Genomic DNA, 27,964 nt, shown 5'->3' on the forward strand with positions numbered 1-27,964 from the left:
ATTGTGGATTGGCCACGTCCTGTGACAAAGAAACAAGTTCGGGCATTTCTGGGCTTAGTGGGCTACTACCGTAGATTCATACCTAACTTTGCTACGATCGCAAACCCGTTGACAGAACTAACTAAGGCAAAAGGCCCAGTTATGATCAAGTGGACTCCCGAGGTAGAGAAGGCATTTAGTACCCTGAAGGAGGTTTTGTGTGCTGACCCAATTTTGGTTGCCCCTGACTTTACAAAAGAATTTGTGGTACAGACAGATGCGTCTGATGTGGGCCTAGGAGCGGTTCTTTCTCAGGTACACAGGGGAGAAGAACATCCCATTATGTACCTGAGCAAGAAGCTGAATCCCCATGAACAGAGATACTCAGTGGTTGAGAAAGAATGCTTAGCCATAAAATGGGCACTGGAAACACTTACGTTTTATCTGTTGGGGAGAAGGTTCAAACTTGTCACAGATCATGCGCCATTGACGTGGATGAGACATAACAAGGAAACAAATGCCAGAGTAACTAGGTGGTTCCTTAGTCTTCAGCCATATAACTTCTCTATGGAGCATAGAGCTGGTAAAGACCAGGGGAATGCAGATGGTTTATCCAGAGTCCATTGTTCGTTGTCAAAGGTCGCTACGACCGATGGGTCTAAGCTGGCGGGGAGGATATGTGACAGAGTCTATGGGAGGGTAATAGAAGGAAGGTATCTAGGACCCAGAATCCTCCATAGTCTATACTCATTCACCTGCCCAATAAGCAACTGCTGAGGCTTTAATTAGCAGGTCTCAGAGCAGAAAGAGTCAGATACAATCTGACCTGCAGAGAGAGAGCAGGTCTGTACAGAGCAGCATCTAAACAATGTGCTAAAGGTTGGTGAAACCAATGCTTATTTTTGATTTGTGTAGTTTATTACCCTGGTGAGTAAGGGACATTTCTTTATGTTTAGTTAGTGCTCAAATTTGAGCTAGGATTTATTTTGTAGATTTTCCTTTCTGTTGTGCTGCAGTTTTTGAACTGATTGCTGTATGGATTTTGTGCACACTATAAATAAACCACACCATTTTTGCACCAGAGACTGTTGTTCTATGCCTGTTACCCTAGAGGACTGTGTTGCTTTGCCCATAAAGGTCACAATATATATATATATATATATATATATATATATACTCGAGTATAAGTCGAGTTTTTCAGCACATTTTTTGTGCTGAAAAACCCAACTCGACTTATACTCGAGTTAATGTCTGTATTATGGCAACTTACATTGCCATAATACAGACCAGGACCGCCGGGCTCATTACAAGCCCGGCGGTCCTGTTGGGGGTTGGCATAGCGCTGTTACTTACCTTCACAGCAGCTCCTGTCAGCTCCCTTCTCCTCCGCGCCCATCCGGTCAGCTCCACTGCAACTCTCGCGAGAGCTGCGAGAGCCCGCGAGACTTACAGTGGGAGCTGACAGAGAGGTGACCGGACCGGCGCGGAGGAGAAGGGAGCTGACAGGAGCTGCTGTGAAGGTAAGTAAGAGCTCTCTGCCAGCCCCCCTACTAAACAGCCCATCCACTGGACCACCAGGGAATGAGAGCCCCCCTTCCCTGGCCAGCTAACAAGTTCCACCAGGTCTTGTGCTCTTCTCTCTCCACAGCACTCAGCTGCCGGGATATGATATCATGCATCTGTCATATTAAAATAATTACGGTCCCATACGGCTTATCACATACCTTAATGAATATGGTTCAGTTCACTAAAATTTGGAAAAATTTTCTAGCAATGTTTTCATATCTGCCCTTCTACACTAAGATTTGAAATTAGCATTGAATTCACAATTCATACTTTTGTGAATGACCCTGTAAAAAAAAAATTCACATATGGTTATTCACTACAGTGAGAATTAAAGGTGAATTTTAATGTAGCCGAATTTATATAGCCAAATATAGCTGACTGGGAAAATTACTCAAATATGTCATGGGGAGAAACATGCTTACCACATCCTGTACAATTACTTGTACCATAGTAGTTCTGGTGACTACAGTGTCCCTTTAAGCTATCAGCCTTCTACAATATAAATATATTAACATATATTAGTGTGTGTGTGTGTGTATATATATATATATATATATATATATATATATATTATATTAACATCATGATTGGGTAAGTCATATCCTGGTCAGTTGTTTTTTTCTGAGGGATTGTATAGTACACATGCAAGTCAACTTGAGATACACATAGAGTGACTATCAACAGAAGTGTAATTACATACTTGGTACATAATTTAAATAATTTTACATTAACTAACACACACATCAGATGCTATTAATGGAAGTGTACATTAAGCAATATGCATATTAAAGAAAATTAAGGCTATTCTACCACGAAAAGGTATTTGTTTATTTTATATCGGAGTATTTGTTTTTTGATGAATCCACCAAAATTATACAGGCACAAAGAACATCTGTTATAATTGAAAATGTAAATGTAACTTTTCAAACATGGGAAATTATTTTACCATATTTTCCATTATCACAAGACTGTAAGGGTAGCATTTATTAAAAACAGATAAACCATGAAATCAATCATTGTGGGTGACATGTTTTACTTGAATTCTTTTCCATTGACAGCCTTTGAGGATTGGATGAGGAACGTTGATGAGGTCTATTCATTAAGCAGTCAGTGTTACTCACTAAATCGAGCTGTCAAGAAGTCAAAGTAAATTCAGATTTAAGACCAAAAGAACAAAACTAGAACAGCTACCATGAAGATTTTCCCACTTCAGGTAATTTTACCTAAATTTGAAATTCACTTTGAATTCACTTAAAATTCACAACAATTCTTACATTAGTGAACACCTCTGTGTGTATCGTGATGCACTGAAAAGTAAATAATAAAATGAAGATTAAGCTTGTTAAATTAAAATTAAAAAAAATCCTCTGTTGGAATAGATTTAATCCTAAATTTTAAAGTCACCTCTCAGCTCAGCATTAGAGATGTCCCGAACAGTTCGCCGGGAACTGTTAGCCGGCGAACATATGTGATGTTCGGTCCGCCCCATATTCGTCATCATTGAGTAAACTTTGACCCTGTACCTCACAGTCAGCAGACACATTCTAGCCAATCAGCAGCAGAGCCTCCCTCCCAGACCCTCCCACCTCCATGACGAATAGGGGGCGGACCGAACATCGCATATGTTCGCCCGCCACGGCGACCGCGAACAAGCTCTGTTCGCCGGCGAACAGTTCCCGGCGAACTGTTCGGGACATCTCTACTCAGCATATCTTGGTGTTTAGTGATAGACCTTGATGGTACATCATTTCAGTATGTGTGACTCCTGTGAATGTAAATTACAGTTCCTATGATCTCACTGATTACCTGGGTGTCAGGAGGAACAGAGTCCACATTAGCCATCAACAGGTTTAGTACCGGTTTAGTTTACCTGTATATAAAAAAGTCTTTACCAGTATGACAGTATTCCAAATAAGAACACTGTGTAACCATCTGGAGAAAAGAACATACGGCACGGTTATTCATTGAAGTGTGAATTGCCAGGACTTTCACTTTCAAATTTCAAACCAAAATAGCCAAACTGAAAACGTAACTGAATTTTATTAAAATTTCTAAATTTGAATTTCACTTTATTCACCAGACCAGGGATAGGCAATCTTTTAGTAGTACAATGTCAAAACAAGATCTTGAAGTACCTTGGAGTGCCGGTACTATTTTTTAATTTTAAATTTTGGGGTGTATGGTGTCTTATTGTACTTTTGTTATTTATGGGTGTTGCAGTTACTTTGTAACATTGTATTTGTGTGTATGTGGGCTGTTATAATGTATGTGTTCATGAGTAATTTGTGGTATTGCGGATGATACCTATGAATGTGGGCTGTCTATGTAGGCGGCTTGTTGAGTTGTGTGTGCGTGTGGATAATATGTCACACTGTGTGTTTGGTGGTTTGTAAATTTATAGGGCTGTTTGTGGAATTGCATGTGAGAAGCTGCTTGTGGGGTTGTGTGCGTGTATGCTGATTGTCAGTGATGTTGTGTTTGTGGGGACTGTATGTGTGTTTCTGTGTGGGCTAAATTTGTATGAGGGGGAGGCTTATTCTGCAGCTCTGTGAATATCTAGCGGTGTGGGTGGCTTCCCTGGAGTCCAGTGAGGACCGAGCTGGACAGCTACTGGTCAAGTGCAGGAGCTACGATAGCTGCTGTGGGATGCTTTACTCCAGTGCCGATTTGCCGTTCACAAGTGCTGGGAGGAAGTGATCTGAGATAATTCCTCTAAGTGCTGTAATACGTAAATTGAGGATTGTCCCTCACCATCTGCAATCACTGCTCAGTTTGCACTAGCAGATATCTGAAGTCCCACAGGGACTCCTGCTAGGCCAGAGCATGTTTGTCTCTGGCAGGCTCGGGTCCCGTGCAAAGTCACCTCAAGTGCCATGCATGGCACACGTGCCATAGGTTGCTGAACCCTGCACTAGACTCAAAATTTTAGTGAATTAAATTCCAAATTGTAAAACTCAGGCTAAAATAGTCAATATCTGTCTACAGTTAAAATGAAAAATTTTTCCTAAATGTTAACTTTTCATTTGCTCCAGTTTGGCATTTAGTAAATAAAGCCCTTTAAATTCTCTTTGAATTCACAATCTTTTGTACTTTAATGAATAACCCTTGACAGATTTCATATCAAATCCGGTGTTTAAATATGTCCCTGAAAATGGCAGCTTCTGTAACCCTATTTTAAAGACTGCCTCAATGTTTCACAAATATCAATAAAATGTGATATTATATGAATTTTTTAAGCTATTACAAACTGCATAAACAGCAGATTATTTCAATAATGTTAAAACATCTAACTTTCATGTGCGTACATGAACAATTAAATAAAAAAACTAATGTGATATGTGTATTTACTTTCTCACTAGCTTACACACACCATATTCATTTTCAAAATCTGCAAATTTTTCTTCCTCCCACTCGATCAGTTCATACAAAAGTGCAAGCAATACAATTACTAATCTTTACATTTACTTTCGAAAGATTTATGCTTTCACATATAGTATCTTCTGCTGCTCTGATACATTAATTTGCACTCATACACCTTGTCAGGCTGGTTCCAGGACATTGTAAAAGGCTATATAATATGGTGTTCTAGGCATTGTATTTCATTGCTAATATAATTCAAGCATTTCTACGTAGTCCACAACACACAAAATTCAGGTAATGATAAAATATTAAAACCTAATAAATGCACCTGTCCAGTTTTGCTCACATAAGGCTTGTTTCAACCGATGGAATGTGCAAAACCTGGATTATTAATATATTCTATCTAGCCTATGAAGCCTGTCTCATGGCTGTCCAGCCAGGCCTCAATCATAAAAGATCAGTGAAATAAGAGGCGATGTGCTTCACTTTAATTGTTCATGATCTATCAACTCATCCATGTCCACATCTGAGTCAAAGAGTGAATGTCCTGTGAAATCCGTGTCCGGAGTTTGAGATATGCTGTTCCCATCATCATCAAAGGTCCCTGTCCTTGAATAAAAGCTAAAATCGGGCAGCGGGGTTTGTGTTTTGCTGTCCTCGCCACTATCGTCCGTTTCATAAAATGTGTTATCGTTGTCATCATGCCACTCTGGCCAGAATTTCCTCCTGATTCGTTCGCAATACATGGCGAGGTTGATTAGCTCACCTGCAATAATAAATTAAAATGTTCCTTTTTTTTCTTTCAGAATTTTTTATCCAAACATTCAGACAAGATAATTCATTATATCCATCTATCTTTGCTTCCATCCAACCACCCAGCCATCAACCTATCCATCCCTACATTCATTATCACCTGGGTACTAAAAGGTTTAGGTTGCTAAGCTCTTGCAGAGCATAGTTATTTATCTCCCTAATCAAAGAGCACTAAAGTCATGAGGGGATGTGCTTTGTTTCCTTTATGATCTTGTGAATGACACTGGGCACAGAGATTAGACAAGATGTTATCACTCGGCACGCAGTACTCATTGTTACTATGGCATGTCTCAGGCCTCACAACATCAGAGAGAAAGAGAGGCATGTACTATTTTTGCACTTTCATTTTAAGTAAATTTGCAATTTCTTTATATTTTTTGTATGAGCTCTCTATTTCATTTCAGCAAATCAAATTAACCCCGCCAATAATTAGTCTAATTATTTTACTCCATTGTAATTTTTACTTGTGGTCAATGTGCATGCTTTTTGTTGCTAAACAGAGTTGAAGACCTTGTCAATGCTACTCGTATGCCTCAAAGTGTCAATTTATTATTGTGTTTTATTACCACATTTAACCATTTCAAAACCATTATCCTAATTTATTTGTATATGATCTTTTAATCACAAGGATGACAGAGGTATTAATGGTTAAATATATATATATATATATATATATATATATATATTTATTTTACACTAGGACTAGTAATTGTAACACAAGATGTGCTTTTGAGCAGTCTCTGCAGAAAATTAAATGTGTCATGTGGCATTATTTACATAATCAATTGCAACTGTCACAGGCCAAGAGTCTGTGTACTCTCTTACCAGTCTAAATTGATGTTGTGGTCGCTGTGTACACCTGGAGTACTAACCAACAATTTACTTTTAGTTTTGTGTACGTAGCTTGGCGAGTGTTTTCTATTTATATGATTTATAGTGCTGTTTATTTTTTTTCCAGTGAGACCAGTGCAGTGCTGGAAATAAGATAAGTTTAACACCTTTTATTCCTCTAACAGGGGTGGCAGGCACCTTGACTATGTTTTTACAGTTATAGTGTCAGTAATATTAAGTCATTGAAAATGAAATGCCTTTACTTAGACTGTTTTTAAATCATCCGTCAAGCAGATATTTTAAATCAGGTTACATAGTTGCATAGCTGAAAAGAGACATGCGCCCATCAAGTTCAGCCTTTCTTGCATCTGTTTTTGCTGTTGATCCAAAAGAAGGCAAAATACCCAGTTTGACGGACTTCCAATTTTACAACAAACTAGGAAAAACAAATCTTGATCCCAGAATGGCAGTCGGATATCTCCTTGGATCAAGAAACTATTACCCCACTAATTAATTGTATCCCTGAATATTATGTGTAAGTATTTTTCCAATAGATGTTTAAACATCTGTATAGACTCTGATAAAACCACCTCCTCCGGCTCAGAATTCCACATCCTTATTGTTCTTACTGTAAAAACCTCTTTCATTTTCCTTAGACTAAATCTCTTGTCTTCCAGTCTAAATGCATGAGCTCGTGTCCTATGTATAGTCCTGTTTATTAATAGATTTCCAGACAATTGTTTGTATTGCCCTTGCATATAATTGTATAATGCTAAAGATGTGGTGGCCTGTTATCTTTTACTTCTTTTTATTCAGAATTTCATTATGTATTATTTATGCTCTGCAATTTTTTTATTATTTTTGTATACTTTATACAGTGGAACCTCGGAACTCGAACAATTCGGAAGTCAAACTAAAATTTTGCGGAAAAAATGTCTCGGTATGTGAACGATTCTCGGTACCCAAACACATCATGCGTCATTCACAGAGGGACACAAGTGTGGGGAAGCATGGGATACAAGTGTGAGATGAAGAAATATGGGCAGGTGAGCTATGTAAAGGGATAGAGGGGAATATAGGGGGAAGAAACCCAGAGGGCAGAGGGACAAAAGTAAAAGGTGAATGGATATGGACATAATTATTATGCAAGGAGAAAGAGGAAAATATGTGGAGAAGGATACCAGAGGACAAAGGGACACATGTAAGGTAAGAGGGACTTTGGACATAAGGATACAAGCAGAGGAAAGAGGGGTATTAGATATTTTAAACCTGATACAGCCATTTTATATGCTTTTGTATGTAATGCCAGAAGAACAGTTGCATATCCCATCCATGTAATTGTGGGGGTCTGGAATGGATTAAACAAATTTACATTAATTCCTATGGGAAATCTGGAACAAATCGGAACTCGAACAGCCTTCTGGAACGGATTAAGTTCGAGTTCAGAGGTTCCACTGTATATTATTCAGATGCAAAAAACACAGATTTTAAAGCTGACACTGAATGCATCTGGTGATGCAGATTTGTGGTCATAATGACCACATTTCTACCAGATTTTTCTATAGTAAATATGATCATTGGCAATCCAGTCAGAATCTGACTAATGAACATGTAGGTTGTGGTTTAAGAACATCTGTAGGTCCACCTGGGAGACAACTCTGAACAGCATTGAAACATTTACATTCTATAAATGAAGATAATAATTGTAAATTAGACTGTACATTTTGTCTTCTATTGTGTATTTAGAACAAAGCAGTAGAACAAAGCAATTAAATGGATTTACCCTTGATTAGCCTCTCTGGCCTTGTTCCTGGTAAGGTCCACATTGCCTGAGCCAGATGGCCAAACACTGTTGCATCTAAAGTTGAAAACTTTGGTCCCATGAAGTATTTTTTATCACCTAAAACAGTCATGAACAACATTTATTAAAACAATAAAATAGACACTGAATCAATAAGCACATAGTGTACAATTATCTGAAATGTACCACAGCCCCACCCACACCCCATGAAACTAAAGCACCCCTCCTTATCCATTTCAAATGTAGAGAGGTATGGGTGTGTGTAGGGCTCAGCAGGCTTTGGTAACTAATAAAATTGTTTATTAGCTGGTCAGTGGAAACAGACTTAATACTTAATAAAAGGATGCATATTGGATCTGCAGATGAATTCCTCCACTGCCTAATACACAACAAATCACAAGAACAGAAATTACATAATTAGGGTGCTGCATCCTAATCTAGAGGAAGTAATAAAATCCATTCACCACCAGACAAATATGGCATATCCTAAATATCCTTACAGGATTATTTACAAAAGAGTGAATCATTGGAAATTGAAGATTATGTTAGCTTTAGTGTACTAATAATCTTAATTTTAATAATGACAGGAGGCGAGTATTTTGCATAATCTTTCTTTACTAACTCCCATAGCAGCAAAGAAAAAAGTGAAAACTGAGAACCAATCACAATGCAGAATAGGGTATAAGAGGCGTGTCATATTACATCTTTTCCTCTTAAGTAATGCGACATCACAAGTCCTTAATACAGGATAAACATAGAATAACATGAATAACTTGAACAGGAAACAGGTAGAGATCCAAACTAGGATGTCTTGAGTTCAAACGATGATCTTCAATGACATAATGATGATGAAACCTTGAACGGAGTCTTTAATAGTCCCTTGTGGTTTCCGATTAAACTGAAAAGAGAATATAAAAGGTATTCGATTCCAAAAATGGTTGTGTAAAAGCAATGAATATCTATCCCTTAAGATTAATGAATAAACAAGTATTAATTAAATAGCCCACCCACATTGAATATATACATTAAGTCCTAGATGGGCAAAAGTTAGACACTAATACAGTAAAAGAAGCAACAAATGCTATAGGTATAATAAAACAGAGGGAGGGAAGAGCGAAAGAGAGTAAGGAGGGCAAATACTTGCCTCCTGTCATTATTAAAATTAAGATTATTAGTACACTAAAGCTAACATAATCTTCAATTTTACCACATGACAGGAGGCTTCGTATTTTGCAATTTCAACGCTGAGAAAGTAGAGCAAAAGCTGGATTAGATGGAGGACAGAAGTAGAATGTCCTAAAGGTGGATTCTCTAGTCCAGTCCGCCGCTCACAAGATATCCGTAAGGGAGGCCCCTACCGCGTAAGTGGAAGAGGCCGTGGCCCCTCGAACGGAGCGTGCTCCAAAAGCCTGGTCAATCCCGGTAAGGGCAAAGAGCCATCTAACCCATCTGGCCAACGTGGTGACCGAGACTGGACCATAGGGGCGGACGTACGAGATGAGAAGTTGACGATTGGAAGTTCCACATATTGACAGAGAGTAGAGACCACGCAGAGCTGAGGGTCAGAGGGAAAAAAGGGGTAAAAGACAGAGGAAGAGTCGGACTTCGTGCGTCTAGAGACCTGGAAGGTTACACCCGCTGGGCAAAAGGTAAATGCGTCGGCGTCAAAAGCGCGTACATCGGACACCCGACGAAAGGAGACTAAGCAGAGCAGGAAGGTGAATTTCACCGTAAGCTGGAGGAGTGATACATTTTCGTTAGGAGGCCAGTCCCGTAAAAAATGTAAGACAATGCCAACGTCCCAAAGTCTTGAGGTTCCGGGGGGGCGCCGAAGGTGCATGCCCCAGAGGAGTCTACAGATGAGTGGGTTCTGACCCACAGGTGTCCCTTGAGTCGGCGTATGAGCCGCTGAAATGGCTGAACGTATCACGTTGATAGACCGGTATGATTTCCCGGCTGTAAATAGGGAGGTGAGGAAATTCATGATGGAGGGAATAGGTGCAGTAAAGGGATTGAGATCCCGTCCCAGACACCAAGTTGTCCATGCTGATAAGTAGCACCTCCTTGTTCCTGGTGCCCATGAATCCCATAGTAGATCCCTAGTCTCCTGCGATAAGTCTTCGGTTCGCCAGGAACCCCGGAAAGAGTCCAGGCCACCAGAGGAAGCCATTTCTCCCTAACCAGCAGGTGGGGTAGTCCCATCGGGTTCCTGAGGATGGTCGGAGTATCTGGTAGGAGGAGGGGATCCCTGTTCGACAGTTCCAGAAGATCCGGGAACCATGGTTGGTCAAAATGTTGTCGAGGTAAATGATGCATCTTATGCCGTGGGCCCTGAGTTTCGCCATTACCGGCTTCATCATCTTGGTGAAACACCACGGGGCCGAACTGAGGCCAAACGGGAGACAGGTGAATTACCAAGGTGTCCCGTACTAGTAGAAATGGAGATAGTAAGGTATGGGTCCTTGAGGTCTAGACGCGTGAACCAGTCGTTGTCCCGAAGAAGGTCCCGGAGAAGGTGGATACCCTCCATTTTGACATGGCGGTACATCACGTGGGAGTTGAACTCCCTGAGGTTGATGACGGGTCGGAATTCCCCGGTTTTCTTCCTGACAAGGAAGATATTGCTGTAAAACCCGGTTGAGTCCGGAGCTGGTTGGATGGCACCCTTGGAGTGTAAGTCTTGCAGTTCCGAGTTTATTAAACAGGCGTACGCCGGCGTTAGTTGGATCGGGCGTGGTGGAGCCTGTTGGAGTGGCGTTGTCTATTTGATAGCCCCGCACCGTCTGGAGTATCCATGTGTCTGATAGGTCTGCCCAATTCTGGAAAAAAAGAGAAACACGACCTGCGATATGGCAAGAGGTTAGAGGTAGGGTAGAATGGTGACTTACCGTTGGAGAATCTCGCTCTGGAGCGTCCTCGGCCGCCATGGCCACGATCCGATCCTCTGAACTGGTGGACTCGATGTCGGGTAGATGAATCCGGGTAGAATGGCTGTGTCCTGGTTGTGCGGGGGCCGGATGGCCAGAAGCGGCTGGTGGCACGGCCCCTCTGCCGACCAGCCCTCCCAAAAACACCTCGGGTGTTAGGGCCGCGGAATACTTTCCGCATTGATGTTTGCGCCTTGTTAAGGGACGTAAATATATTGACCCTCTTATTTAGCTCAGTAAGGAAGGCCTCTCCAAACAGTTTGCCCCTTGCTAAAGGGCCCAATTCCTTATCCCCCAGTTCGACAAGTTTGTCGTCAATACGAAAAAGCGCCTTTCCGAAGAGAGGGCCACGTTAGTGTTCCCGAGGAAACAGAAGCACCTCTGTGCCCGCTCTCGGGTATCCCGTGCTCACTCACGCACCATATCTGGGGTGATCCGCCATGTCCATGATCCTTGCTAATGGCCCGATGGCATCTAGCAATTTGTCTTGGGCTCCCTTAAAGCCGCGTTCCACGCCCTTGCGTGGGTCCTGACCCCCAAGGGACATGAATGTGGTCATGAGAGGGTCGAATTCGGGGGTATGTGCTACCTTGTCTGGTATGTGCTACCTGAGCGGGTCTTTGGGCTGATAGGCTCGTAGCTCTTTTGCGCTTAGCAGGGGCCTTTCCTTTGGACTTACGTGGTCCCATGGCTTCGCCTTTCCAGTGGCGCTTAGGAGGGTGGAAGCGCTCCCTGGAAGAATCGGAGTCCTCAGAATCCGCTCCATAATGAGCCGGCTTGGGAATGGGCTTAGATGCGTCCTGTTCCAATTGGAACGATTTAGCAAAGGCCTTTTCCATAGATGCAGCTACAGCTGCCACAGTCATGGCCTGGAGATCTGAGGGGTTTCTTGATTCTTCCATGGTCTAGAATCAACACTCGGGGCTCACCCGGTGAATATGCGTGAGGGCACTTGGGCACGAACAACTAGAGAGGCCTGGGGACCAGGGGGTGGTATGGTAGTAGGTGATGGTTAACCTGAGAGGGTATGTGAGTGGTAGGTCAAGTAAGGTAGTGAGAAGGCTGTCACTGGGGCTCACCAAGGAAATCAGAATCCTGCATGGACAGGTCCGTTCAGCAGCACATGAATGGGGGCTCACCCCAGCCAGAATAAGGATAGTCCAACTGGCTTAAACCGACCCCAAGTGCAAAGCACTAACCTGACCTGGTCCCACTGCGAGCTATGAGAAGGAGGCAGAGTTCTAGAAGAGTGATCCAGAGTATCTGGCAGAGAAGCTTAGCTGGAGTCTGCAACAGGACAGCAGTAGCCGTTTAAAATGGCCGCCGGACCATGAAAAGCATTTAAAATGGGGAGGTTTAGTATGGCAAAAGGAATTTCACGAACGCCAGGCAGAGCCGGGAGTTCGTGCGCAGGGATTTAGCCAAACGCAAGCGCCAAAGGATGGTGCGGGCATTCTGCGCACAAATAGACAAACGCGAACGCCAGTATTAAATTGTCGAACAATAAGCGTTCGGCAAACGAAACGTACCTTCGCAAATGAACGGTAAAATTAATGCCGTTCGTGAAGTGAAAGGACGTGCGAACGACAGGAAAAGGCAGGAAAAAAATGCGAAGAGAGGTCTGGCTCTGGGGATTTGAGGCGAAAACGGCGAGAATGCCGGTAAGTGCTCCTGTAAACGGGGTAAGGGAAAAAAACAGAAGAAGGGTCCCAGAGCTAGGGGGGCGTCCCTGGAGTGAGGGAAAGAGCCCCGAAAGAGAGGGGGTTATCCCCAGAGAGATGGAGGTCAGTAGTAACAGGAGAAATACAAGCTGGGTAGCAATAGAATATGGTACAAGCTAGAAAATATGATATAAATCACTGTAAATAAGAAGTATAAAGGACAGAGAGGAGAAACCAAAATCTGTACTTATCTTGTGATGGAGCAGCAAAGAAAGAGGAAATTATGTAATATGACACGCCTCTTATACCCTATACTGCATTGTGATTGGTTCTCAGTTTTCACTTTTTTTGCGGCTATGGGAGTTAGTAAAGAAAGATTATGCAAAATACGAAGCCTCCTGTCATGTGGTAAAATTCAAAGTAAATTCAGAGTATCTAATATTAGGCCAAATTAGCTAAACGGAAAAAAATTCTCCAAATCAACTATGATTTCGGTTCAGCTATTTTGGTCTCAAATTTTAAATCCACTTTGAATTGATTTAAAATGTTCAACAATTCACACTGTAATGAATAGCCCACAATGTCTCCCAAATTGAATAAATGACTGAGGAACCTTGATGACCTTAATGACTATACCATCTTCACAATGAGCCATAGTGATGTTTGAAAAGTTAATTGAAAGCCATAGCTCACTAAAATTAAGTGAGCTGCATCTATATTTGCTGTTCTTTTACATAGTGATGCAAGTGGCTCTGTCACCCCCAACTTACCTTTCTCTAAATAGTTTTCTTGTCTCTCTCTGTATTTGTTCTTCTTTTCTTCCTTTGTTTTTTTTCTCATAAGATACATAGGACAAAATAGGGACTATTTTATCTTATCTATTTTTCCTCTGCTACAAACCTTGACAAAGAGTGGAGCTTAAAGGGACACTATAGTCACCAGAACAACTACAGCTTATTGTACTTGTTCTGGTGAGTAGAATCAGTCCCTTCAGGCTTTTTGCAGTAAACACCATCTTGTCAGTGAAAAGACAGTGTTTACATTACAGCATAAGGATACCTCCACTTGGTTGGGGGGAGAGGGGGAGTGACATTTAGAACCGAGAGAGTTGGAAGGTAACAGTGAAAGAAAATATGAATGGACCATGACAGAGCCACTTAAACCTCCCATACATGACATATATTCACCGGGATAGGATGTTACAAAATCTCATACAATCTCACCAGCTCAAACGTGATTGAATATAAGTGTTGATGGCAGAGAATTATTATGTGGTTGATGTTTGAATATTTATAATTAAACTTTTTTTATTGAAAATATTTTGTATAGTACAATGTAAGAAAAACAACCAAAAAACGATGTTTGAATATTTAATTACTAGTAAAAAACCTAAAATAAAAACAATATATTTAGTGTGTTGCTAATGTTATCCCAGCCAATAGTGAGATACTCTCATACCCAGATTACCCAGACATTTTCAAGACTGACGCGTGTACACAGAAGTCTAAATACCCTCAAAGAAATGCTGTCATTATTACTAAATATATAAATATATAGTGTAAACTGGCGTAAAATAAGCTCCTAAGATTTTTAGTGCACACTACACAAGCACAATCAATGTGAAACAAATGCATTTGGTAAATGCATAATTTATATGTGAAATGTGATTTCATTTAAGTAACATATTGATATTTACAAGCCTGTTCATGTCTAAAGACAGATGTCGATGTAATTTAAATGGACGTACATATTAATCTAATGTAAAGAAAGGTTATACTGTCCTTGTGTATGAATATTTTATTCATTAGTCTCATATCTCAAACACGGTGCAGCCAATGAGATCCTGGAAACATTGTTAGCTAAAACCAACTAGTAAAGTCAACATGTAAAGGAACTCTAACTAACCCCTTAAGAACTGTGCCAATTGTACAAGTTGTGATCAAAACAAAATGTAAACAAAACCTGGAATTTGCGCTATATGTCTAATATAAAACATAATTTAATATTAATAAAATATAAAAAAATTGTAGAAATGAAGATTTTTTTAATTGTTTTAGTTCTGCGTGGAATTTTAACTTTGAATGTAATAATACTGTTAGTGGTTACTGCAATAAAGTACACATATTTGGATTCAGCAATGTCTCACGGTTTTATGGTGTTTTGGAAAGTTACAGGGTCAAATATAGCATGTCACATTTTTCAGTTTATACACATTGAAATTTCATAACAGACAGGTTATGTTGCCTTTGAGACCTTATGGTAGCCCAGGAATGAGAATTACCCCCATGATAGCATAGCATTTGCAAAAGTAGACAACCCAAGGTATTACAAACGGGGTATGTCCAGGCTTTTTTAGTAGCCACTTAGTCACAAACACTGGACAAAGTTAGCGTTCATATTTGTTTGTTTTTGAAAAATGCAAAAAACTAATTTGAATGCTAATTTTGGCCAGTGTTTGTGACTAAGTGGCTACTAAAAAACACTGGACATACCTCATTTGTAATACCTTGGATTGTCTACTTTTGCAAATGGTATGCCACCATGGGGGTAATTCTCATTCCTGGGCTACCATACGGTCTCAAAGGCAACATAACCAATCTGTCAAATTTCAATGTGAAAAAAACTGAAATGCAAGCCTTATATTTGACTCTGTAACTTTATCACAGCAATTATATCATCAGTGAAAGTGCTGTTTGTGTGTGAAAAATTGCACTTTCACTGACGATATCAACACTAACATTGTGATATGTTTTACTGTTTTGAAACACTAATATTTGTGTTCAGCAAAGTCTCCCAAGTAAAACAGTACCCCCCCATGAACAGGTTTTAAGGTGTCTTGGAAAGTTACAGGGATAAATATAGGGCTTGCAAAACAAATTCTCTGGACTTTCTGCCTGGGTTGTCAGACAGGTCCCTCAAATTGTAATGAATAAAATTACATAATTATGTAAAAATATTACATACATTTATATGTAGAATTTAAACATCTATGTATATAAATAAATATATATATATTTTTTTTTTCTTATTTATATATAGTTTTATATATAGATAGATAGATAGATAGATAGACAGATAGATAAATATATATATAGATATACATATATATTTATAACGTCATCCTAATGTATTTTGATATAAATATATATGTGTTTTCATTTCAAAATACAGTTAGAATAAAGTTACACAGGAATATAATTTTTTGTTATTACATTTTTTTCATTTAAATGTAATTATTTGTATTTTTTTAATATATATATATATATATAGGATTAACGTCATTCTAATTATATATATATATATATATATATATGTTAATATTAAAATACACTTAGAATGATAGTGTATGTATGTATGTGTATATAAAAGTACTTAGATCAAATACTGTATATACTGTATATATATATATATATATATATATATATATATCTATATATATATATATATGATCTATTACACCCTCTTGTGTGTCTTTTACAACCCCACTTGTGTATCTCAGCCTCTTTATGTGTCTCTTTCTTCCCTCCAAGAGTAGAGAGGGGTGGACAGGGGTTGTGGTGGGGGACAAATCAGGCTACATGGGCTGAGAGAGGGGACAGGGGCTGTGGTGAGGGACGCAGGCCCTGAGAAGGGGGTGACACAAGGGCTGAAAGGGGGACCCAAGGGCTGTAGAGCGTGGGGGAGACAAGAGCTGGAGAGAGGGGGGCAGGAGCTAGAGAGAGGGGAGCAGGAGCTGGAGAGGGGGGTGGGACAGGAGCTGGAAAGTGGACACAGGAGCTGGAGGGGGGGGCAGGAGCACTTGTGCCGCCTTATGGACGCGCCGGCCCTGCATTGAATCCATTGTTTAGTATGAGAAGCATTTACCACATTCAACATCATCGAAAAAGCAAAGGGTGCAAGGAAGAAGAGCCTCTAAAGGCTGTCCATCAGACAGCCACTTGAGGCATTTTTCCAGTCAAATGTAGCATTGCTATTTTTGAGAATGAACTTTGTTATATACTGACCAAGGAAAGAACAGTATCTATGCACCAAAGCCACTGGTTTGTTAGCTAGAGTGTGCCCTTACGTTTCATTAAGTTTGTTTTTCGTGGGCAGAACATGAGGATTGTATTGACAGTAATGAATGATAATACAATTATCCTTATGTTATAGAAGCCATCTCCTTTTACATTTATGTAAACTGAAAAATAAAAAAATATATACATATGGAACTATGAATTGATTTAAAAATATCTCCAATTTTTACTAATGCCCAAGGAACAGAGATAGCACTTTTAGTGTTACCCAAAAGTCCGGCTAGTGATCGCATGTCTTTCTCCATCAGCATGTAAATCTCCTCTTCAGAGAAACGACCAATGCCTTGTCCATACATCTCCCGTTTCACAATACCTTTAGTAAGGTGGCACAGAATCCACTTTAGTAAGTCACTAAGGGGTCCAGTAACAGAAAGCATTTTCTGAGTCTCATGGAGATTGTCTACCCACTGGCAATATGCCAAAGTCCTGCAAAGATACAAATAATACAATAAGATATATTATGCTTGCAATAGTTCATAATGTGAAGCTATTAAAACACAGCATATTCATTTTAGTCTGGACAATTAGAAAGCTCATATTTTCAGGTTTTCCCAGACAAATAATATGTTACATAAGTTTGAAAACTACTCTCATGATTTAAAAAAAAAAAAAAAAACTCCAGGCACCATAGGAACTTCTTTGTATTGAAGTTGCTATGGAGTCCAGAGAGTCCCTTTAAAGCAGCACTGTCATGCAAAACGTACCTTTATTTAATCGATTGCTCTTCTCTCCCTCTCTCAATCAATCATATGTTCTTCATTTCTTCCTGTCTGCTCTAGTTTTCTTTAAAACATAAGACAAAGTAGGGACTATTTGTCTTATGGAGGTTTCCTACGCCTGACCATCTCTGACCAGCGGAGGAGCAAAGGGTGCTTCATTTCCGGAGGCCAGATAAATTTTCCCACAATTCTAAGCTTTCCTCCCTGTTCCCAGGCTGAAAGACCTAAATTGGTATTTCAGACACAATTACTAATACTTAGTAAAGATTACTTAGTATTAGTAAATGCTGCCCCTACTCGCTATACCATGAGTATGGGGCATGTCTACTAAACAGTGAGCAGCCTGCTCACTGTTAAAAAAAAACACAAAAAAAACCCTAGACCCCTCCCCCCCAGCCCCCACCCCTGAGCAGCAGGTGGGGGCCCTAAATAACAATAGGTGGGGACCTATGGTCCTCTCCCCCGGTCCCCACACCTGAGCGGTGGGTGGGTGCCCTAAAGAATAATGAGGGAGTGACCTAAAAATCAGACGAAAAAGGAAAAAAAACTACGCTAAAAAAATTGAATCCATCTTCACCCGGCGAGGGCATGGCGCAGACTGAGCTCCGCAAAGCGGTGAGAGGCTTATAAAGCATTGCACCACCCTGCAATTAGGCTCAGAGCCATCCATTCAGAGTGCTCTGACAGGTAAATGAAGAGACTGACAGATAATTAGTGTTCTGAGCCTAATTGCAAGGCGGGCAAAGACTTTTGTCTGATTTTTTTTTGGCCCTCAGGTTTTTTATTTAATTTTTTTACAAGTTCGACGGGTATTATGGTTTTTATTTGGCCTTTTTTGGGGCTGAAAAATGAAGATTTTAGAAAAAAGAAGAAATCAAATGGTAAGTTGTATTTTTTTTTACAGGTAGTTAGTTCTTTTATTTCCCCCTCACTATTTTTAGGGTGAAGGGGGTAGGCAGGGGATTATTTTTTATTTCGGTTGGGGGGGTGACTAGGGCCTTAATTTAGGGCCCCCACCTGCCGCTCAGGGGTGGGGGCTGGGGGGGAGGACAATAGGTCCCCCCCTCATTGTCTTTCATGGCCCCCACCCACTGCTCAGGGGTGGGGGCCGGGGGAGAGGATAATAGGACCCCCCTCATTTTCTTTTATGGCCCCCACCCGCCGCTCAGGGGTGGGGGCTGGGGGTGGAGGATAATAGGACCCCCCCCTCATTTTCCTTTATGGCCCCCACCTGCCGCTCAGGGGTGGAGGTTGGGGGGAGGACAATAGGTCCCCCCATTGTCATTTATGGCCCCCACCCGCCGCTCAGGGGTGGGGGCCAGGGGGAAGGACAATAGGTCACCCCCCTCATTGTCATTTTTGGCCCCCACCCACCACTCAGGGGTGGGGGCCGGGGAAGGGGGGGAATAGTTTTTTTTGTGCTTTTTTTATACTTATTAGTAGACATGCCCCTACTCGCGGTATAGCGAGTAGGGGCATTCGGGAGATTTTAAAAAAAAATTGTTTTTTTAATTTATACATATTGAGCCCCACTGGCTTGTTTGAAACCTCCTCCTAACCTAAATCCTACTCACCTCGGACTGAATTACTGGTGTGAACCGATTTCAGATTACATGCCAACTCCACTAACTATGATTCTCTGGTGTGACATTTGACTTGCCTTAAAATATTGAATGTATTTAGCTGACCCGTCAATCAGGAAGGATTTCTGGTAACTAATTTTTTGTCTTTTTTTGTGGTTTTCCTCTTCCGTTCTCTTAAGAATACTGTTTAATTTACATGGTCCCTGACTTTGCTAACTTCTGTGGTACGACCTGGCTTACAATTAAATGGATTGCTCCATTCTTCTTAAGATTGTATAACTTATATCATTAAATTTAATGGACATCTCTCTTCTTCAGAGGATTTCTGTAGTTTTTGCATTAAAATAAAAATGTGTAAAATATATATATATATATATGTATATATGCATATACACATATATATAGGGCTCAAAACTTCCACTGGCTGGTAGACATTGGACTCTCCAGCCTTGCAGATAAGCTCATGTGATGCAGTCAGTGGATAAGTTGTGTACATACTCTGATAAGGAAGTCTGGAGACTCATCACGGGCGTAGGAACCGGGGGGGATGGGGAGGACGCATCCCCCCCAGGAAATCATCCGGGGGGGACAGATAATGCAAAAATCCCCCCCATGTCCGCCGGCCCCCCTCATGCTGCAGCCGCCCGAGCGCTCTGCAGAGAGCCTCAGGCGGCTGCAGCTTTGCCCGGGCTGGTGCGTCCATGAGGGCGCACCGCCCGGGCGCAGCATGAGGAGAGGGGCTGACATGAGGGAAGCGCTCAGCGCTCCCTCCTGTCACTCCCTCACTGTAGCGTGGCCGAGCCCTGTATGTCTCCTGTACCCGGCCGGACTAAAAGGAAGTGCACACTGAGTGTGCACTTCCTTTTAGTCCGGCCGGGTACAGGAAACAAAAGCTCCCTGTACCCACGGACCATACAGAGCTCGGCCACGCTACAACACAGGTAGGGGAGGGGGGAGGAAGAAATTAGTAGGGGAGGGGGAAGAAAGAATTTGGCAGGGGAGGGGGGAGAAGGAAATTGGCAGGGGAGGGGGGAGGAAGAAATTAGTAGGGGAGGGGGGAGAAGGAAATTGGCAGGGGAGGGGGGAGGAAGAAATTAGTAGGGGAGGGGGGAGAAGGAAATTGGCAGGGGAGGGGGAGGAAGAAATTAGTAGGGGAGGGGGGAGAAGGAAATTGGCAGGGGAGGGGGGAGAAGGAAATTGGCAGGGGAGGGGGAGGAAGAAATTGGTAGGGGAGGGGGGAGAAGGAAATTGGCATGGGAGGGGGGAGAAGGAAATTGGCAGGGGAGGGGGAGGAAGGAATTAGTAGGGGAAGGGGGAGAAGGAAATTGGCAGGGGAGGGGGGGAGGAAGAAATTGGTAGGGGAGGGGGAGAAGGAAATTGGTAGAGAAGTGGGGAGAAGGACATTGGTAGGGGAGGGGGAGGAAGAAATTAGTAGGGGAGGGGGAGAAGGAAATTGACAGGGGAGGGGGGGAGAAGAAAATTGGCAGGGGAGGGGGGAGAAAGAAATTGGTAGGGGAGGGGGGAGAAGAAATTCGTAGGGAAGGGGGGAGAAGAAATTGGTAGGGGAGGGAGAAAGAAATTGACAGGGAGGGTGGGGGAGGGAGAGTGACATCCATCACACACACACAATGCACTCCTTATACACAGAAAAACACACAATGCATTACACACACAGACACACACGCACTTTACTTTTGCCTAGGGCGGGAAAAATCCTTGCACCGGCCCTGGCCCCGGTCTCCTACAACTGCAGAGCAGCGCCTCACGCTTTCAGCCCTGAACCCTGAGCCTAGAGCACTGCTGGTGTCTTCAGTACTGTAAGTACAAGAAGATATATTACTTGTTTTATGGGGGTTAGGAGGCTAGGTGGTTGAAGGGGAGACGATTAGGGACGGGTGGATAGAGGGGTTAACCAGGGATATCATACTGATCACATGGAATGCTCACATCTAGACAGGGATATCAGTCTGAGCACATGGAATGCTCACATCTAGCCAGGGATACCATACTGAGCACATGGAATGCTCACATCCGGCCAGGGATATCATACTGAGCACATGGAATGCTCACATCTAGCCAGGGATGCCATACTGAGGACATGGAATGCTCACATCTAGCCATGGATGCCATACTGAGCACATGGAATGCTCACATCTGGATAGGGATGCCATACTGAGCACATGGAATGCTCACATCTAACACTATAGTCACCAGAACCACAATGGCTAAACATAGTAGTTTTGGTGTTTATAGCATGTCTCCGCAGGCTTTTTAATGCAAGCGCACTGCCTTTTCAGAAAAAGGCAGTAGAGGTGCTTCCTAGTCCAGTGTTGCACAACGTGCAGCACTAGCATTCACGCTGAACACTCCTCATAGAAATGCATTGATTCAACGCATCTCTGTGAGGAGATGCTGATTGGTGCAGCGGAGTGTTTTGCCACGCATTGGGTTGGCTGATATATATTCAAACACTGTACATTCATGTGCATTGTATTGATGAGGTAATCTGTAATACGCTCACAAACTGCACGTTCCTGTGAGTTATTTTGCTGTAGAGCTTGTGATACACTCACACACTGCAATTTCCCATGCATTTTATTGCTGAGGTGTTCTGTGATGTACTTGCACCTCACACATTACTGTCTGTTGTATTGCTGTGGCACTATGCGATACACTGATATGCTTCACATTATACTATTTCACACACACACTTAAAATTTAACATTATTATTATTATTATTATTTTATTATTTACATAGCGCCATCAAATTCCGTAGCACTGTACAATGGGATAAACAACACCCAGTTTACTGAATAAGAATATACCCGGCGAGTAAGAATGCTATCCCCCCCAGATTTGTGGGGGTTCCTACGCCCATGAGACTCATGTCTGTTCTAGAGGCCTATGTTGTGGCAAACAACGTGCAAGAAAAAAAAATACAACATATAAACCCCTTCACTGAGCATAAACTTTCTTGCAAAATGCAATTTAGTACATAAAGCCTCACTCACGTTCATTTATACTTTAGGAATGAGTAACAATATATACAAATATAACCTGTAATTCTCTGAATATTATATACGTGCTCACGTGGCTTTGTGGCCTACAATATGAGGATAAAACATTGAGATGTATAAAGACTAGAATACGTGAGCACATATATAACATTAAAAGAGGTTACCCTAATCATAATGTATCTTTACATTTTTTAATCTGCCATAAAAAGGATCCCACAAATATGAAATTTCATGGTATTCAATTAATTTAAAAAAACATTTGAGGGAGTAGGGGGTAAATTGAGAAAATGTACAATGAAGTGGATTTTAAAAAACAAAAACCCAACAACCTTATATGTATATTTTCTTACTCATTTTACTGTGTGGTGTCTTGTGAGTGGTTTTAGACATTTACTTCTACTAGCGCCAATCCACCTTTATTCCCCACTGTCTTTGTGGTTGCTGTGTGTCAAAGGAATGAATACCAGTGTGTAGAGAAGCAAACTGATCTGCCAGAAGCCACTAGTCACTAATTAAATAGCTGCAAGTGTGCTGAAAATGTCAGCTCATCCCCTCCTTCTAAACAGTAAAGGAAGTTTCAATGGGCTATACCATTCCTTCAAACAGGGTGGAAAAGTGAATGGGCTCTACCATTTCACCATTAGCATTACATTAGCAATCTAAAGAGTGTTACAATAGAACTTTACAATAGATTACAATAGAACTTTTTAAATACCTTTATTTTAGAAATATATTATTTTTCAGTACTGTAAGTGGGCATTATGTCCATTTGTATTTATTTTGTCATACCTATTGATTGTGAGAAAATTTAAATTTTTAGCTTTTACACCAACATTTCAGTCCCTCTACAAAATATTGCAAGATAATGGACACTGTACAGGGAGTGCAGAATTATTAGGCAAATGAGTATTTTGACCACATCATCCTCTTTATGCATGTTGTCTTACTCCAAGCTGTATAGGCTCGAAAGCCTACTACCAATTAAGCATATTAGGTGATGTGCATCTCTGTAATGAGAAGGGGTGTGGTCTAATGACATCAACACTCTATATCAGGTGTGCATAATTATTAGGCAACTTCCTTTCCTTTGGCAAAATGGGTCAAAAGAAGGACTTGACAGGCTCAGAAAAGTAAAAAATAGTGAGATATCTTGCAGAGGGATGCAGCAGTCTTAAAATTGCAAAGCTTCTGAAGCGTGATCATCGAACAATCAAGCGTTTCATTCAAAATAGTCAACAGGGTCGCAAGAAGCGTGTGGAGAAACCAAGGCGCAAAATAACTGCCCATGAACTGAGAAAAGTCAAGCGTGCAGCTGCCAAGATGCCACTTGCCACCAGTTTGGCCATATTTCAGAGCTGCAACATCACTGGAGTGCCCAAAAGCACAAGGTGTGCAATACTCAGAGACATGGCCAAGGTAAGAAAGGCTGAAAGACGACCACCACTGAACAAGACACACAAGCTGAAACGTCAAGACTGGGCCAAGAAATATCTCAAGACTGATTTTTCTAAGGTTTTATGGACTGATGAAATGAGAGTGAGTCTTGATGGGCCAGATGGATGGGCCCGTGGCTGGATTGGTAAAGGGCAGAGAGCTCCAGTCCGACTCAGACGCCAGCAAGGTGGAGGTGGAGTACTGGTTTGGGCTGGTATCATCAAAGATGAGCTTGTGGGGCCTTTTCGGGTTGAGGATGGAGTCAAGCTCAACTCCCAGTCCTACTGCCAGTTTCTGGAAGACACCTTCTTCAAGCAGTGGTACAGGAAGAAGTCTGCATCCTTCAAGAAAAACATGATTTTCATGCAGGACAATGCTCCATCACACGCGTCCAAGTACTCCACAGCGTGGCTGGCAAGAAAGGGTATAAAAGAAGAGGCCAATCTAATGACATGGCCTCCTTGTTCACCTGATCTGAACCCCATTGAGAACCTGTGGTCCATCATCAAATGTGAGATTTACAAGGAGGGAAAACAGTACACCTCTCTGAACAGTGTCTGGGAGGCTGTGGTTGCTGCTGCACGCAATGTTGATGGTGAACAGATCAAAACACTGACAGAATCCATGGATGGCAGGCTTTTGAGTGTCCTTGCAAAGAAAGGTGGCTATATTGGTCACTGATTTGTTTTTGTTATGTTTTTGAATGTCAGAAATGTATATTTGTGAATGTTGAGATGTTATATTGGTTTCACTGGTAAAAATAAATAATTGAAATGGGTATATATTTGTTTTTTGTTAAGTTGCCTAATAATTATGCACAGTAATAGTCACCTGCACACACAGATATCCCCCTAAAATAGCTATAACTAAAAACAAACTAAAAACTACTTCCAAAAATATTCAGCTTTGATATTAATGAGTTTTTTGGGTTCATTGAGAACATGGTTGTTGTTCAATAATAAAATTAATCCTCAAAAATACAACTTGCCTAATAATTCTGCACTCCCTGTATACCAGAGGCGGATGGTGAAGATTTTTAGTGCTAGGCTACACCCCTGAAATTTGATTCCGCCCCTCTCCGTAAAATTTGCCCTTGTCCTGTTGGACTTTCCTCACATAATATTATTTTTATTATTATGATATTTATATAGCGCCATCAAATTCCGCAGCGCTTTACAATGGGTGGACGAACAGACATGTAGTTGTAACCAGACAAGTTGGACACACAGGAACAGAGTAGTTGAGGGCCCTGCTCAATGAGCTTACATGCTAGAGGGAGTGGGGTAAAATGACACAAAAAGGTAAGGATCGTATTAGACGAGTGACAGTTGCAGAAGAGGACTCAGTCAGGAGCTATTAACAGTTTAATTGATACGCTTTTATGAAGAAGTGGGTTTTTAACGATTTTTTGAAGGAGTGGAAACTCGGTGAGCATCTAGCGGAGGAGGGAAGTGAGTTCCACAGGAACGGTGCAGCCCTCGAGAAATCTTGAAGGTGAGCATTAGAGGTGGGAGTAGGGACAGAAGATAGACGTAAATCTTCAGCAGATCGTAAGGGCCTAGACGGGACATACTTGTGTATAAGGGAGGATAGATAGGTGGGAGCAGCATTATGTAAAGATTTGAAAGCAAGAACCAGAATTTTAAATTGAGCTCTATATTTTATAGGAAGCCAATGTAGGCACTGACAGAAAGGTGAGGCATGGGTGAGGCATGGGAGGTGCGGGTGGACAGGAAGATGAGCCTCGCCGCCGCATTAATTATGGAATGTAACAGCGCAAGTTGGGAGCACGTAAGACCACTGAGAAGCGGATTACAGTAGTCAAGGCGAGAAAGGACAGTGAAATGGACCAACACCTTAGTTGTTAATTAGGGGCGGATGCCCGCAATGTTTTTGAGATGGAAATTACAGGATTTGGCAATAGATTGAACATGAGGCTTGAAGGAGAGGTCGGAGTCAAAGAGAACACCTAGGTAGCGAGCCTGCGTGGTGGAGCTGATGGTAGCACCGTTGACTTGGAGGGAGGGAGACACATGAGTAACAACACTTGAGGGAGGAAAGACCAGAATTTCAGTTTTGGTCAAGTTTAGTTTAAGGAAGTGGGCAGCCATCCAGTTAGAAATAGCAGAGAGGCAGTCAGATACATTAGTCAAGAGGGACGGGGAGAGATCAGGAGAGGACAGGTAGATTTGCGTGTCATCTGCATAGAAATGATATTGGAAGCCAAAGGAGCTAATAAGTTTACCAAGGTAATGAGTAATGAGTAATTAGAGAGGTTCCACTTACGATGGTGGGTCAAAAAAATTGGCACCACCTCACTAGTGGAACAACACCTTATTGGACACTCCAGGAGTGTCCTGGGGCTTAACCCCTTCAGATCAGAATGAAAACAAAAGAGATAATACTCGAAGAGGCTGGAATGAACCAGACTAGTCGAGTATACCTGGAGAGAAAATCGATAGATAAATCAATGAATAAATGAATAGATAATTAAATAAATAAATAAATAAGTAGATCTATATACAGAATAACTACCTTATACTCTGAAATAGGATAGGTAGATGCACCAACACACAGTGTTATCTAGCCTTAATGGCTCACCTCCATTAGTTCCCTAGTTACCTAATATCCTAATCACTCTCACAATTGCTACTGGATACTGACTTTAATCGGCAATTTAGCATGGTCAAGTCCAGTAGATTAGAGTGTGGACCATAGGTAATTTGTCAGATAGCTGACCCGGGTATTCAAGAGAGGTCACTAAAGAGTCTAATATATGGATAAATGCCGGGTGGCTATTAGTCGATGCCAGTACAAACCGAGCCTAATATATTACGGCTACGGGTAACTGGTTAGATCAAACATACGCCCAAATACAGCATTTGCAGTGGCATATAACTCCACCTATATCTATTAGCTATTATGCAAAATTACTAGCCTCTGTGTAGTTATCATAGCTATAGAGTGGTTAAACATGCTTGAAAATTCTTGCCATACACCCCAGAGGAGATACCTGGGTAGACTCCAATATACAAAAGTGACCAGACAAAGAAAGGAGGTGAAAGAGATAATTAGATTAAAGTGCCTCCATGTGCAGAACCATACTTAGAATGTTGGTTACCTGCACATGGTGATAGATAGCTACGGGTGAAACAAAATGTGTGCGTGAGAAAAGAGCCCAAAGAGCCCGACGCGCGTTTCGGTGCTGTCTTGCACCTTCGTCAGGGGCTGACTGGAGACTAGTCCATAGTCTCCTTTTATGTGTAATCACTAGCTTGAACCTCTGAGCTTTGTCCAATCAGACAGCCGGTGGTCCGATCATTCCGGCGCCAAACACCCCCACGTGGTGGTATGTAAATGAGCTGCCTCCTTTAGCCAATCCCATATCAATGTTGATCTATCTCGGTAACAGCCTGTGTTAACCCTCTCAGTGCTGGGTTAATTCCCTGATGCAGAGGTGGCTGTGTAGCGATATTACAGTGAATACTGTGATTCGCATATCTCGTAGCTCTGGGAACATGGTCGGTTCCGTTCATAGAGTATACATTATAAGGATATAGATTCTATATCTTTGTATTATTGCTAGAAGCCGAGCATGAAAAATGGAATTTATCATCCCAGAATGGATAAAAGATAGACGTTCTTAATGAAGCCTAGACGTGAGATATAGAAGAGGATGGGATATATGTGATAGAGAGGTGCCCTGTGAGCCCTATTTTGGGATGATGTTGAAAACAACTTGAGGAGTCTGTCAGCGAAATGCCCAGTCCTGTTCACTAGGAGAGGTAATTATTCCTTGCCTTGCCGTATGGATTAACCCACTGGGTGCCGAGTGGATTCCAGGCACCTAGTATTCATAGTGATGGTGGTTAGCATCCCTTACGATATCCGTGACAGACTTCCGCAGTCTACATGCCCATGATAGGGATTATGATGAGCCCTACCGTATCGATAGCTCATCTGGATGTCGAGTAGGTTCCTAGGCATCCAGATTCAAATAGGTCCGATATGGCTTTAGCAGAGCGCCTCTCTGACAACTAATGAGACTACGTGGCTTGGTGTATATCATTATGATTAATAGTATCCATGAACTAGCGATTTTGATTGCTAAACATTGTAACAGCTATAACTGTGTTAGCTATTCGCATTATTGTTGAGAAACAATTAGTTCATGGCTATGTATAGCTTGAAAGCTC

General features: G+C 41.6%; 1 protein-coding gene across 3 annotated transcripts in view; it reads right to left on the reverse strand.

Annotated features, from left to right (window-relative positions):
- Positions 1-4,618: 4,618 nt before the first annotated feature.
- The window catches only part of FAXC (failed axon connections homolog, metaxin like GST domain containing), an 87,668-nt gene continuing 64,322 nt past the window's right edge, over positions 4,619-27,964 (reverse strand). Inside the window, exons 4-6 of one of the 3 annotated variants that reach the window (XM_063441329.1) lie at positions 17,328-17,440; positions 8,333-8,449; positions 4,619-5,671 (exon numbers count right to left, since the gene is read on the reverse strand). In XM_063441329.1, the coding sequence (XP_063297399.1) occupies positions 5,388-5,671; positions 8,333-8,449; positions 17,328-17,440 (514 nt within the window). In that variant the 3' untranslated portion in view covers positions 4,619-5,387. Of the gene's footprint in view, positions 5,672-8,332; positions 8,450-17,222; positions 17,441-27,964 lie in introns of all 3 variants that reach the window. The other 2 variants (XM_063441328.1, XM_063441330.1) reach the window with 2 other exon arrangements.

The sequence above is a fragment of the Pelobates fuscus genome, chromosome 2, assembly GCF_036172605.1.
Source record: "Pelobates fuscus isolate aPelFus1 chromosome 2, aPelFus1.pri, whole genome shotgun sequence".
Lineage (NCBI taxonomy): Eukaryota > Metazoa > Chordata > Amphibia > Anura > Pelobatidae > Pelobates > Pelobates fuscus.